The 12,025-nt window shown below is 40.2% G+C and overlaps 1 protein-coding gene across 4 annotated transcripts in view; it reads right to left on the reverse strand.

Annotated features, from left to right (window-relative positions):
• VRK2 (VRK serine/threonine kinase 2) overlaps positions 1 to 12,025 on the reverse strand; it is a 75,494-nt gene that overhangs the window by 22,546 nt on the left and 40,923 nt on the right. For all 4 annotated transcript variants that reach the window (XM_089528863.1, XM_089528862.1, XM_089528864.1 and 1 more), the window contains one exon: positions 2,295 to 2,415. In XM_089528863.1, coding sequence (XP_089384989.1) covers positions 2,295 to 2,415 — 121 coding nt within the window. The remainder of the gene's footprint in view (positions 1 to 2,294; positions 2,416 to 12,025) is intronic.

Genomic DNA, 12,025 nt, shown 5'->3' on the forward strand with positions numbered 1-12,025 from the left:
TAATTACTGTATACATGTGCGGTGGGGGAGCAGGGTATGCTAATATTTATTTTTTTTCAAGTTTATCCATCACCTTTCTGTAAGTACCCAAAAGGGGCAGGGGGGCAAAAGCCAATGGAATCAAAACTAAAATTGCAAAAAGCAACAAAGCAAAACGAATGTTTTCAGTTAAGCTATCCAATTACGCAATTCAGCATTGAATCGATGCAGCATTCAAACGCTGGCTCGGATCCAGCAAAGTATTGTTATGACTCCACAAGCATGGATCCAATGGAACAAGTTAGTCACAACTAACAAACCCGCTTTGAGTGGGATTTAGCCACAACTATTTTATTCCAACTGAACCAAAGTATTGCCTCCTCAAATTTTACTTTAACACTTTTTTTTTTTTAAAAAAGGGCAAAGCACCACTTCAAGTCGAAGGCTTTTATGGCTGGCATCCATAGTTTTTTGTGGGTTTTTCGGGCTATGTGGCCATGTTCTAGAAGATTTTCTTCCTGACGTTTCACCAGCATCTGTGGCTGGCATCTTCAGAGAAAGGGTGCCAGCCACAGATGCTGGCTAAATGTCAGGAAGAAAATCTTCTAGAACATGGCCACATAGCTCGAAAAACCCACAAAAAACCACCACTTCAAGGTTTTTTTTTAAAAAATCTAGCTGATGCTTAACTCTTAACCTTTTTAAGGCTGCTTACATACATGAGCTGTAACCTAAGCCATATATTAAGCAACAACACATGAAGTGCAGATGATAAGAAATACTGTATAAGCATTTTAATTATAAATAAATAGAGTCATTCTGTTACCTGAAAAGCCAAACTCAGGGTTGTATGTAATCTATGCTAAGAACAATCCTCACATTTAGGAATAAGGCAACTAAAATGCTTGCAGCCTAAATATGATGAATGCACCAGACCCTGTCTGATCTTGGAAATTAAACAGAATGAAGCCTGGTTAGTATTTACATGGGAATCTGCCAAGGTACCAGGTACTGGAAGCTGTATTTCAGAGGAAGGGGACAGCAAATCAACTCTAAGTATTCCTTGCAAAACAAAACTACAGTATGAAATTCATGGGGTCACCATACATTACCAGGTGACATGAAGGTACATATACAGTGAAAATGCTATGCCAACAAAACAGATCTGACAACCTGCACTGAGCTACTGCAATCAAGGAGATTTGCACTGTGCTATAGAAGACAGAGTGTTGTAACTGGAGTTGTTGTGTGCTTTCAAGTTGTTTTCAACTTATGGTGATCCTAAGGCAAACCCTATCATGAGGTTTTCTTGGCAAGTTTCTTCAGAGGGGGATTGCCATTGCCATTCTCTGAGAAAATGTGACTCGTCCAAGGTCACTCAGTGGGTTTCCATGGCCAAGCCAGCATTTGAACTCTATGTCCAGTGCTCAAACCACTACACCACGCTGGCTCCTCTGTAACTGGAGAGGACTGTTCAAATCCAGCTTTTAGGTGGGGCACAGAATGACCACCTCATCTTACGAGGATTCTGTGAAAACACATAAACTGAACAGAAATACTGCCTGTACTAAAAATAGGATCTAATTTTGCATGATCATACTGGCTCTTTAAAATAATGCTGCTTACTTCTACCAATGGCAAGGTTTCTCAGACGTCATCTTCAGCCTGAGTTCTTTTAACAAGGGCTACTATGAAATGAACTATACGTGTAGAGTATGCACTCTACTAAGACAGAGCAGAGCTTAGGGAACTTACTTTTGGAAGTCAGATGTGCCCACAATCCCCCCCACCCCCCAGCTAGCATAGCCAATCAGAAATATAGTCCAAAAATGTACATTTCCAATGAAAATCATCCTTCCCCGATCTGGCTGATAGATGGTTATGGATTCTGGGATATGCAGTCCAACTTGTCTGCAGGCTACCAAGCTGAAGACGATCAAAATCATCATGACATATTTCAGAGAAAATATGCTCAAAATGCTAGTGTTAAAACTTAAGTATTATGTCTCTTTCAAACATCTGCTATGGGGTGCAAAGCCTCCCCATGCTAGAAATTCATTTTTTCCTCCTATTTGTACTGCACTATATTTATTCCCATACCATTACTGTTCTCTGAAATTTTAGTGCTATTCATTAAGTTACTACAGCAGAGATTTGTTTCTTGAAGTCATCTCTACTTTCCAGTTTTGTTCCCTCTCATACACGTACTTTACACATTTATAATTACCATTGTCACCTGCCCTGAACTTTAGGGGTGCTGAGGAACACCTACAGAAGTAGTTGTAAAACAATTCATTGGGATGTTGCTTTTTTACTTTGTTTTTGCAGCCTGAACAGCTTCGGGGTTCCTCACATTCTTCTCCCAGGGTAGATTCCCACACATCCACTGCAGCATACAGTAGCCAAGGATTTCTAAATCTCCTCGTCTCGATGGTGCTAAATGAAATAAACAAAAAAGGAAGGGAAGAAAGAGAGAAAGAAAGAGAGAGAGAAAGTAAGTAAGCAAGTAAGTAAGTAAGTAGTTGTTTAGCATTTTTCCACCTTTTTGCTTTCGAGCAGCAAACTGTAAGAATTTAACTCTGTAGTTAGATGGAACAGGGGAGGAAAATGGACACAATTGTGTTGTTTGTTCAGCTGTCTCAAGAACTCTGAGCAGCCTGGGCTTTTGGCTGGGAATCCACAGACGGGCCAGGATTTGTAGCTGCTGAAAGAGAAGGTCAGTCCTCCTCTGTACAGCAGCCTCCATCCTTCCCTTGGCTTGGCCCTGTCACATGAACTTGGATCCCCATGGCCTCTGACATGATCCAGACAGCCCATAACCCGGCACCGACACTTTCTCCAAGAGCCAGGCAGTAAAACAAAGAAATAAATGTCTGCAGCTAAATTGCTAACATATGTTCCAGGAAGTCCATGGGGTCTGCATTGGTCATGCGGAGACCCTTGGAGAGCAGACTAAACAGTGATGGCCTTTCCTGCTCCATGAAACAAGACGCTGGAAGGCAGGGTAACAGTGCCCTCTAGTGGGCCTGAACTCTTCAATGGCACCGTCTCTGCAAGACAGAACCGAAGTTCTCTCACTTAGCCTAAAATCATAAGCACACTTTCGCTCTCTGACCGGGGGGGGAGGGGATCTGCTTGTTAAATGCAAACATGTTTTTAAAAATTAATAAATTACAATGCATTGAAAGCAGCCGGTAAAGGTTATCCTAAAGTACACGTTGGATATAAACATATTCATCTCACTCTTATGCAATAGAGCCTCCTCCCCAATATATTACACACAAATAAAACCGTGGGGGAGGGGGGAGCAGTGTATTTATTCCTATGAGCAATATTTGTATGCCAGAGAAGCAATCTGAGAATTCCCACCATCAATTGTAAGTTTAAACTTTGGGGAAAGTTTTTTCCCCCCTCCACGAAAACAGGGACAAAATTTAGAACTGCTATCCCTCATTGGCAAAGAATCAATCCAGCCAAAAATGCACCATGAGAGAATCATAGAATCATAGAGTTGGAAGAGAAGACAAAGGCTATCCAGTCCAATGCCCTGCCATGCAAGAACTCACAATCAAAGCACCAGCAACAGATAGCCATCCAGACTCTGTTTAAAAACCTCAAAATGAGAAGACTCCACCACTCTCTGAGGAAGTGCATTCCACTGTTGACCAGCTCTTATGGTCAGGAAGTTCCTCCTAATGTTACGGTGAAATCACTTTTCCTGTAGCTTGATTCCAATGCTCCATGTTCTAGTCTCTGGAGCAGCAGAAAACAAGCTTGATCCATCTGCAATATGACATCACTTCAAATTATTTAAACAGGTCTATCATATAACCTCTTAACCTATTGATATCATTTATTTATTTATAACAACAACCTTCCACAACCTAATGCCCTTCTGTAGCGTTGGGCCACAACTCCTATGTCCCATGTCCATCCTAGCTGGGAATGATGGGACTTTAAGCCAGTGCTTCTCAATTATTTTCTGTCATGCCCCCCTAGGAAGAAGAAAACATTTCGCGCCCCCCCCCCCCCCCGCGCGACTGTAAATAGTATTTGCCGAGGTCAAACGAGCCCCCCTTTACGGAGCCTTGCGCCCCCCCTGGGGGGCACGCCCCACTATTTGAGAAGTACTGCTTTAAGTCAACACACTTAGAGGGCACCTGGTACTCTGTTTTACAAAGTGATGGTTTCCCAAACTCTTATTGGCATTCCACAGAATGAACATGAAAGGCTGTACCCAGGGAAGGGTATGATAAAAGATCAGTCCAGTTAACTGTACAAGTATCATATTATGAATTTTATTACACCTGGTTAACTACAAAAGGCTGCTTCATTACATTATTTGTTGGTTATTGTTGTTCTTGTTGTCATTATTAAAACAATACCCTAAGCCCATTTGGTGTAGCAGTTGGGGGTTGCATTATATCTCTGGAGATTAAGGTTTGAACTATAGCTCAGTTATAAAAACCCACTGGATGAGCTTGGGCAAGTCACCTCCCTTAGCCTCAGAAGACGGCAATGGCAAACCCTCTTTGAACAAATCTTGCCAAGAAAACTCTGTGCTAGGTTTGCCTTAGGGTCACCGTAAGTTCGAAACAATTCGAAAGAACACATCATCATCATCATCATCAACAACAACAACAACAAAAGATCCCAGGGCATCTTACAAACAGCAGTAAAACAAGTTAAACAGTTTACAACAATAAAACCATTCAAATGTGTCATTGCAAACCCCTTGAATTCTGACTAGCCAGTGCAATTATTTTAAGACTGGATGTATAAGCTTCTATATAGAAAGCCACTGGGTGACCATGGTAAGTCACATGCTCCCATCCTCAGGGTGAAGGCAATGGCAAACCTCCTCTGAACAAATCTCGCCAAGAAAACCCCATAAGAGCTTTGCCTCAGTCGTTTGTTAAAAACAACTTGAAGGCACACAACAAGAAGTATGGTGGTAGGCGTCAAAGACATAGCTGTGCTAGTCTTGAATATCAGTAGGCAAAGGGATCTTGTAGCATCTTTGAGCGAAAGATGTTGTAGCATAAGCTTTCGTAAACTTGGTCAACTTCCTCAGATTCATTTGAAAAGCCCAAGTCTATGAAAGCTTATGTGACAACATCTTTTGCTCAGTTAGTCTCAAAGGTGCTACAAGATCCCTTTGTTTACGGAATCCTAGACAGCGGTTAGGCTGCTGCATTTTGCTCTTGTTGCATTTTCCAAGTCTTCTTCAAGGGCAGCCTCAACTCCTAAGAAGTTGTTCCTCTTAATTCCCCCTTTGCAAACATGGACAGCCCCCCACACCCCTCTCTAGCATGATGAAAGCACATATGTTCTTACATGTTCTCTCTCTATTAAATGCTATTGGATTATGAAAGGCCTTTCAATCTAGCAGGATGCCATCTTATCCCCATGGGTGTCATTTATATCCTTATACTAGTTTCCACTGTGTCCTAAATCCAAAAGCTCCATTTCTTCTATAAAACTCTGATCTTTTTTTTTTTAAAGTTGCCACTCTGCTGATGTTTGAGTCATAATTACAACGGTGAAAATGTGACAAAATGTTTCCCTTTAATGCTGGCTTCTGCCATCTCAATGTCCAACTAGGATTGCTCTCCGACTTCCTCCCCCCCCCCCCCCAAAAAAAACCCCCCGCAGATAGGAGCTGCATAGCTAGCCCCTGGAGAAAAGTTGTCAGAATTATAATGACCCATTCCCCTTCTCTTTCTCTCTCTCTCACACACACCCTTGGTATGCAATCTGATATAAAGGAAAATGCAGACTAACTTACTGCAAATAAATATGCAGAAGAAAGAGATCTCAGAGAGACTAATTTTCTCCATTTCTGTAACTTCAGCAAATTTATGTTTCTAATCGCCTAAATTTTATACCCACACAACCCATTTCTCTTTGTAGCTTCTAAGTTTAAACTTGAACATTAAAGATGCTTTGGAAACTGGCATGTAATTTGCTGCAGTCTCCATTCTCTAGCAGTGAGGAAACAATGTTGTTGTTTTGTGTACCTTTCTAGTTGACTCCAATAACAGTAGACTCCTTATAGCAAGATTTATACAGATGACATTTGTCACTGCCTTCCTCTGAGGCTGAGAGAGTATGCCTTACCCAAAGCCACACAGTGAGTTTCCATGGCTAGGTGGCAATTCTAACCTTTGTCTCCCAGAATTCTAGTCCAACATTCAAACCACTATACTATGCTAGCTCAGGAAAGTGTTTACTGTTCTCTTTATTCACTATAGCTCTGGTACGCATGACCAAAAACACACAAAAATAAGTATTCAAGGTGCCAAAGAGTGAAAATAGTTTGGGAAGAGAGAGGAAATGATTACAAATCCCTTTAGAAAGCTAAACCAATTTAAAACCAAACACAAAGATGATGTGTGTGCCACTGTCAGCCCTTCTCACGTGCCAGTTTGCTATTTTGCCTGATCTTGACTTTTTAAAAAAGCAAATAGAAAGGTACCTTTCCATATGGCTTGTTTCTGTCATGATCCACACCCCGCAACAACATTTTCATAGTTTTCTGTCAAGGTGATTGAATTACATTTTGTCCTGCCTTTCCTCTGATGATGAGGACAGAATGTTTATATTGTTTTAACAGAAATATTGACAAATAATCATAATGCTGATGTGTGTGTGGAGGGGAATAAAAACAGCTAGAAACAGCTTTACTGAGATTCCCCATCAATTCCAAGAGATAAATTTGAGTGTTGTGTTTCAGAGAAGGGGGGAAAGAACATGTTGCTTCATTTTTAAGATGTCATAAACAAAGTGAGAATTCTGATAATTTCATGTCTGAAAAGTCCAGTGCTTTCTTTCTATAATCTGTCACTTTTATAGTCCTATATTTTTACCAACAGGAAGGCCAACTCTCATTTAGAATCCTGTTACGTTCAATTTCTCTGAGGATGAAATGTTCCCAAGTAAAGCTATGGAAAGTAGCAGTTGCTCATCAGTAGCATTATTCTTCAATCATCATTTTAAGCCAAATAAATAATTTTGCGTGGTGGAAGCAGTGTTGCAGTAGACTAAATACATACTAAATACATTTCAAAATAAATCTTAAAGTTGTACATTTTATAGCTGATGCCTATCCTAATCACATCAAGCTATTATGTGAATATCTGGCTTAACTGAAGTGCAACTACTGTACATGCTCATGTACAAGTCTATGCATTTCAATAAAAAAATTTACCCCCAAAAAACAGGGTCGATTTATCCATGGGTCAATGCAGGTACAGTGGGCCCTCCCCATATGCGGGGGATCCATTCTGTTGAGCGTATGCTCAAACCCCATTTGTTTCAATGGGGCAGTGTTCCCACATTTGGTGTGGTAAACACACCTTTCTGTTTCCAGTGGCTTAACATTCCATTTAACGTTAAAGCTGTGTATAGCGGGCCCACTGTACTGTACTTTAACTCTTCAAAAAAAGGAAAAAAAGGTACCATCCCCTTCTCGGAGTAAAGTAGTGGAAGCTTAGTCTATCTCAGGAGCACCTAAAAGAAGCAATGACCCCTACAAGTCTCTCTGCCGATGCACCGCTTCTGACCTTTTTGAATGTCTAGGTAGGAAAATGGTGGTGGTAGAAGCTCTTTGGTGCTCCCTCTCAAAGCAGTGCCAAGGGGAACTGGACTATGAAGGATCTGAATAAGACATTTGTATATGTTTGCCAGCTTTGCTGAGTTAAAATCAGGCAAAGTTATCACATGAAAATTAAAGACTATAATCACTGTAGTCACCATTTTCTTTGCTTCGCCTTTACAACTTTTTAGAGATGTGAGCACTTTCTTAGCCCTGCTGGTTGCCTCTCCTATATATCGCACAACTTTTACTGTGGTTCCCTCCTCATCCATCCAGCCTTACGGTGAGTATGAACAGTTGTGCCTGTTTCCAGCAGCTTAACCTCTGGCATTGTTTCCCTTTGTTTCATCCTTAACATGCCCCTAAGTTTTGCCCTTGACTTGTCCATGGGTCATATCAAAATTCAAAATTTTGGCCACAAAACAAGCCCTTGACTTATACATGAAGTTGACTTATGTTGAGTATATATTGTACTTACAAACCTTTTTGACAGTTATGGCCTGCTTATGTCGGCTGGATATAGTTCCTAAAACAAGATAAGAATGAGAGCTGGGTTGCTCAAGAAACATGATGGCCAGGGGATGGACAACTGTAGAGCTTGAGAAGAGTTACTTTTTGAATTACAACTCACAAGTAGCAGGACTAGGGGGATTTCAGGAGCGGTGGTCCATAATAACATTTCCATGCACTAGGCAGCATCCTACACTGAGATCCCTCCAGACTGACTGAACTACAGTAGACAACATCTGATACAAAATGTAAGCCTCTGACCCCAACACGGTTACTTCTTTTCCCTCCTGTATTTTTTAAAAAACATCTCTTGCCTGATGAAAAGCTTGTGTGATATGTTTTGCATTTTGGTTGCCCAATAAAGGCACTCTTTTGTGGATTTTGAATTTTGTTTTACACATGCATACAGTTATGCACATCAGTCCAGATTTATAGATGCCTAAGCTCTTCTGAAGTCTGGGCAGGAAATGGCGATTAAACATTCTTCCTCATTAAAAGTATTTAAGTAAGAATACTCTCAAATAGATATATCAGCTACATAGTGTTTCTGCTGCCACAAACATGTGAAGATGCTAATTATTTCTGTATTTAGTTTAACCAGATTACACCTGCACTGTTGTAAGCAAAATTACATTTTGTAAAGTCAGGGTGAGGCTAAAGCAACATGTACAAAATAGCTGTTCCAGTCTAAAAATGTAAGCATGTCTAGCAACACCTTCTGTGGGTGATTATTGACTTTTCTTGGGCAGGAAAGGCAGAGAGGAGCAAGAAAAGAGATTTCACAGAAGAATTTTCGCTGCCTTCCTAGAGTACAATATATGAAGATTGGCTTTAAATAGCATTTTTCAGTCATGTACAGGAGAACAAGAAATAACAATATAGAGAGGCAGCCAGAAATGGCAGCTTATAAACAGACTTCCAGGAACAGCCACACATACTGCAACAGAACTGTGTTCCCACTGGTCAAGCAAGCACAGCCGATCTGTCAAGGTCTGAACTGGAAATCCTGAAAGGAGGAGGAGGCAGATCTCTGGTGAACCCAAGGATACTAGTGATTGCACGGAGCTCCAATATCATGCATAACTTTGGACTCCAACATTTCAGCTGCAGCTCAGGAAGAACTCATACTGATTGCTTAGGCTACTAGCTGGACTGAGGGAACCATCCACATAAACACACTTTCTCCTGGATCGGAGAAGACCATCAAGAACATCAGGGTGTTGGCCAAGTGTCCAGATAGTCATAGGAAACAACCTATCCCAAGAAACAACCTGGGAAAGGAAAGCTTGTGAAGCCTATCAGTTTTGAAGTCAAGCACCTCTCCCTCATAAAGTATTCCAAATTGTCTCTGAAGAGGCTTTCTCCCACAGGCCCTCATCTAAGTTGGAAATGAGTTGAAGTCACACAACAACAAAAGCAGCAACCTGGACAACTAAAAGGCTATAAGGTGTACAAAAATGGATGGGGAGGCTACATGCAACCTATATATCCCCCCGCCCCCATGCAGCAGCCACAGCATATAGCAGCAGTCTTCCTTTCCTTTCAAAGTATAAGTCCAGGATTTTGATTTATAATGTTGTTTCTCAATATTGTCTTATGTGGATCTTTTGTATTGTGGATACACATACTAATATCATATTGTTTGTTTTTAAATTGCATTTTTGTTATGTAAGATGTTTGGATCAGCTTTTATTTTTTTAGAAAAAACAAAACAATAACAAAACCCTGATATATAAATATTGTTCAGTTTGCTTTTCTGTTGATTGCATATTGCCAGTTGGCTGTTTAGGGTGTGTTAGCCAGCTGTTTTGGTTGTAATCTACTGTTGTGTTATATCTGTTTTTTTTTAATTATTGTTATTATTATTATTTGCTAGAAATTGTGAGGGATCTGTATTTTATTTAGTGTTTTCATTCTGGAAGTCAGTCAAATCATGAATAAAATTCCCTCTTTTGCTTTCTTTTGAATGAACAGGGTTTCAATTGAGCTAAATTCTATGGGTGATTTAGTTTTATTTCAACAATACCTTTCTGTGTGTTTTTACACACTCTCTCTCTCTCTCTCTATATATATATATATATACACACACACACACACACACACACACACACTCTCTCTCTCTGTACTGTATAGTGAAACATCTGTATCCATTTTAATCTATGCCACCTTGAGTCCATGTACTTGGGAAGAGGTCAGGAAGGAAGGAAGGAAGGAAGGAGGCAGGCAGGAAGGCAGGCAGGCAGGCAGGCAGGCATAGATTCAACCCAGGAGGAGCCAAATGCTTCCAATTTCCATAGCACAGTATCCACTGCATGCAAGTTCACTACATCACAATAGCTTTCCCTGTACATTTTTAAGTCCTCTGTTCAGAAATGCCCTCTTACCTCTGCTATGTCACTGAATGAATGTGGTACAGCATGGGCTTTTTCAAATTAATAAAGCATACTGAGATGTTGGTTTCCAGCTCTCAGAAAAGGAGCAAATCTGTTGGCATCAGCTATGTAATTTACTTGTTAAAAGGAACCGGCGAGAAGACAGTAGCTGAACTCTCCCTGCCTCCCCCAACCTGTCCCAATATACACATATTGGAACAAATTTAACTTAAGACAGTTCATATTCCTCTTATGTTCATCAATGATGGCAAATTAAAACTGGTCTTATGCACTCGGTGTGCAAGGCCTAGAGTATTTAAAAGAAGCTCGATATGTTAAGCGCAGTATATCTCCAGAGAAATTAGGTATTGACTGCATGCCTCAGTGAGTAGAAAAACTACAAAAATCCATACACCACATTGATTCGAATATTACTTTTTAACACTACTAACAATGTAACAAATTTTTAAGATGTATGCCTGACGCAGGTATAATTCTCTTTAATTATCAAGGAACAAGCAGGAAAAGCAACACTATTTATGCGATGCATTTTTTAAAAAAATGAATAAGAACTGGTTGGATTCCAGGATAAAAACAAGCCAACAGCACAGTTGCTTAAACCATTGGTCTTAAACATCAGGAATTTAATTTGGAGGAATAAGAGCCATACATGCTAAATGTTTATTACTCATACAGCATTTTTATAGCTTTACAGCTATTTTATCACATTTGTCACAAGGCAGGTCATAATTCCATTTAAAGACCTACAAACTCAATTATATATATGGGGCAGAGAGACTTTCTTTCCTGTTTTAGGAATGCAGGTAGCTAAGAATTATGATGAGAATTATGATGAGTTGATCTAATGATCCATGTGCCCCAGCATTATCTATAGTGGGGTGGACAAAATTAGCCTGTTCTTAAACCCCCCACTGGAAAATATCTCCCCTCCCTAAAAAGGGAGAGATACCACTCTTGGATACATTCAGATATGATTATTTATTTATTAGGTTTATATCCTACCTTTCTCTTGACATGGGATCTAAAGCAAGGCAATCGCCCTTGCCCTAATGAAATGTAGCATTTTAAGTATGTATTTTAACAAACAGGTGAATTTCCAGTCACTGCATTACTGGAGCAGGGCTATTGATAACAGGATGATTTGGTGGTCTCTTATGCAATGAGTCACCATAAGTCAAAGTCAACAGCAATTAACAACAAGAATGTGTTGTTGTTTTTTACAACTACATGGGGGGAAATGTTTGGCAGAGGCCAAATGAACAGCAGCATCCCTTTGGAAACTAAAGTTGCAAAGCACCACCAAATTGCAACTACTGTATATAATCATGTATAAGTCTAGAAATTTTTGTCCAAAAATTGACCCCAAAAATCTGGGTCGATTTGTCCACAGGTCAAGGTAAGTACTGTATTTTACATTGTACTCTTCCCCTTCTCTGACTAGAGTGGCAAACAATAAGAGCTTAGTTCATCCTGGAAGCACCCAAAAAAAGCACCAACTCCCTCTACTTTTTCCCCATGATGCTGCTTCTGGACTTTTTGAATGCTT

This window comes from Sceloporus occidentalis, unplaced genomic scaffold, assembly GCF_023333645.1.
Source record: "Sceloporus occidentalis isolate IW3139 unplaced genomic scaffold, rSceOcc1.0.p SCAF_6, whole genome shotgun sequence".
Classification (NCBI taxonomy): domain Eukaryota; kingdom Metazoa; phylum Chordata; class Lepidosauria; order Squamata; family Phrynosomatidae; genus Sceloporus; species Sceloporus occidentalis.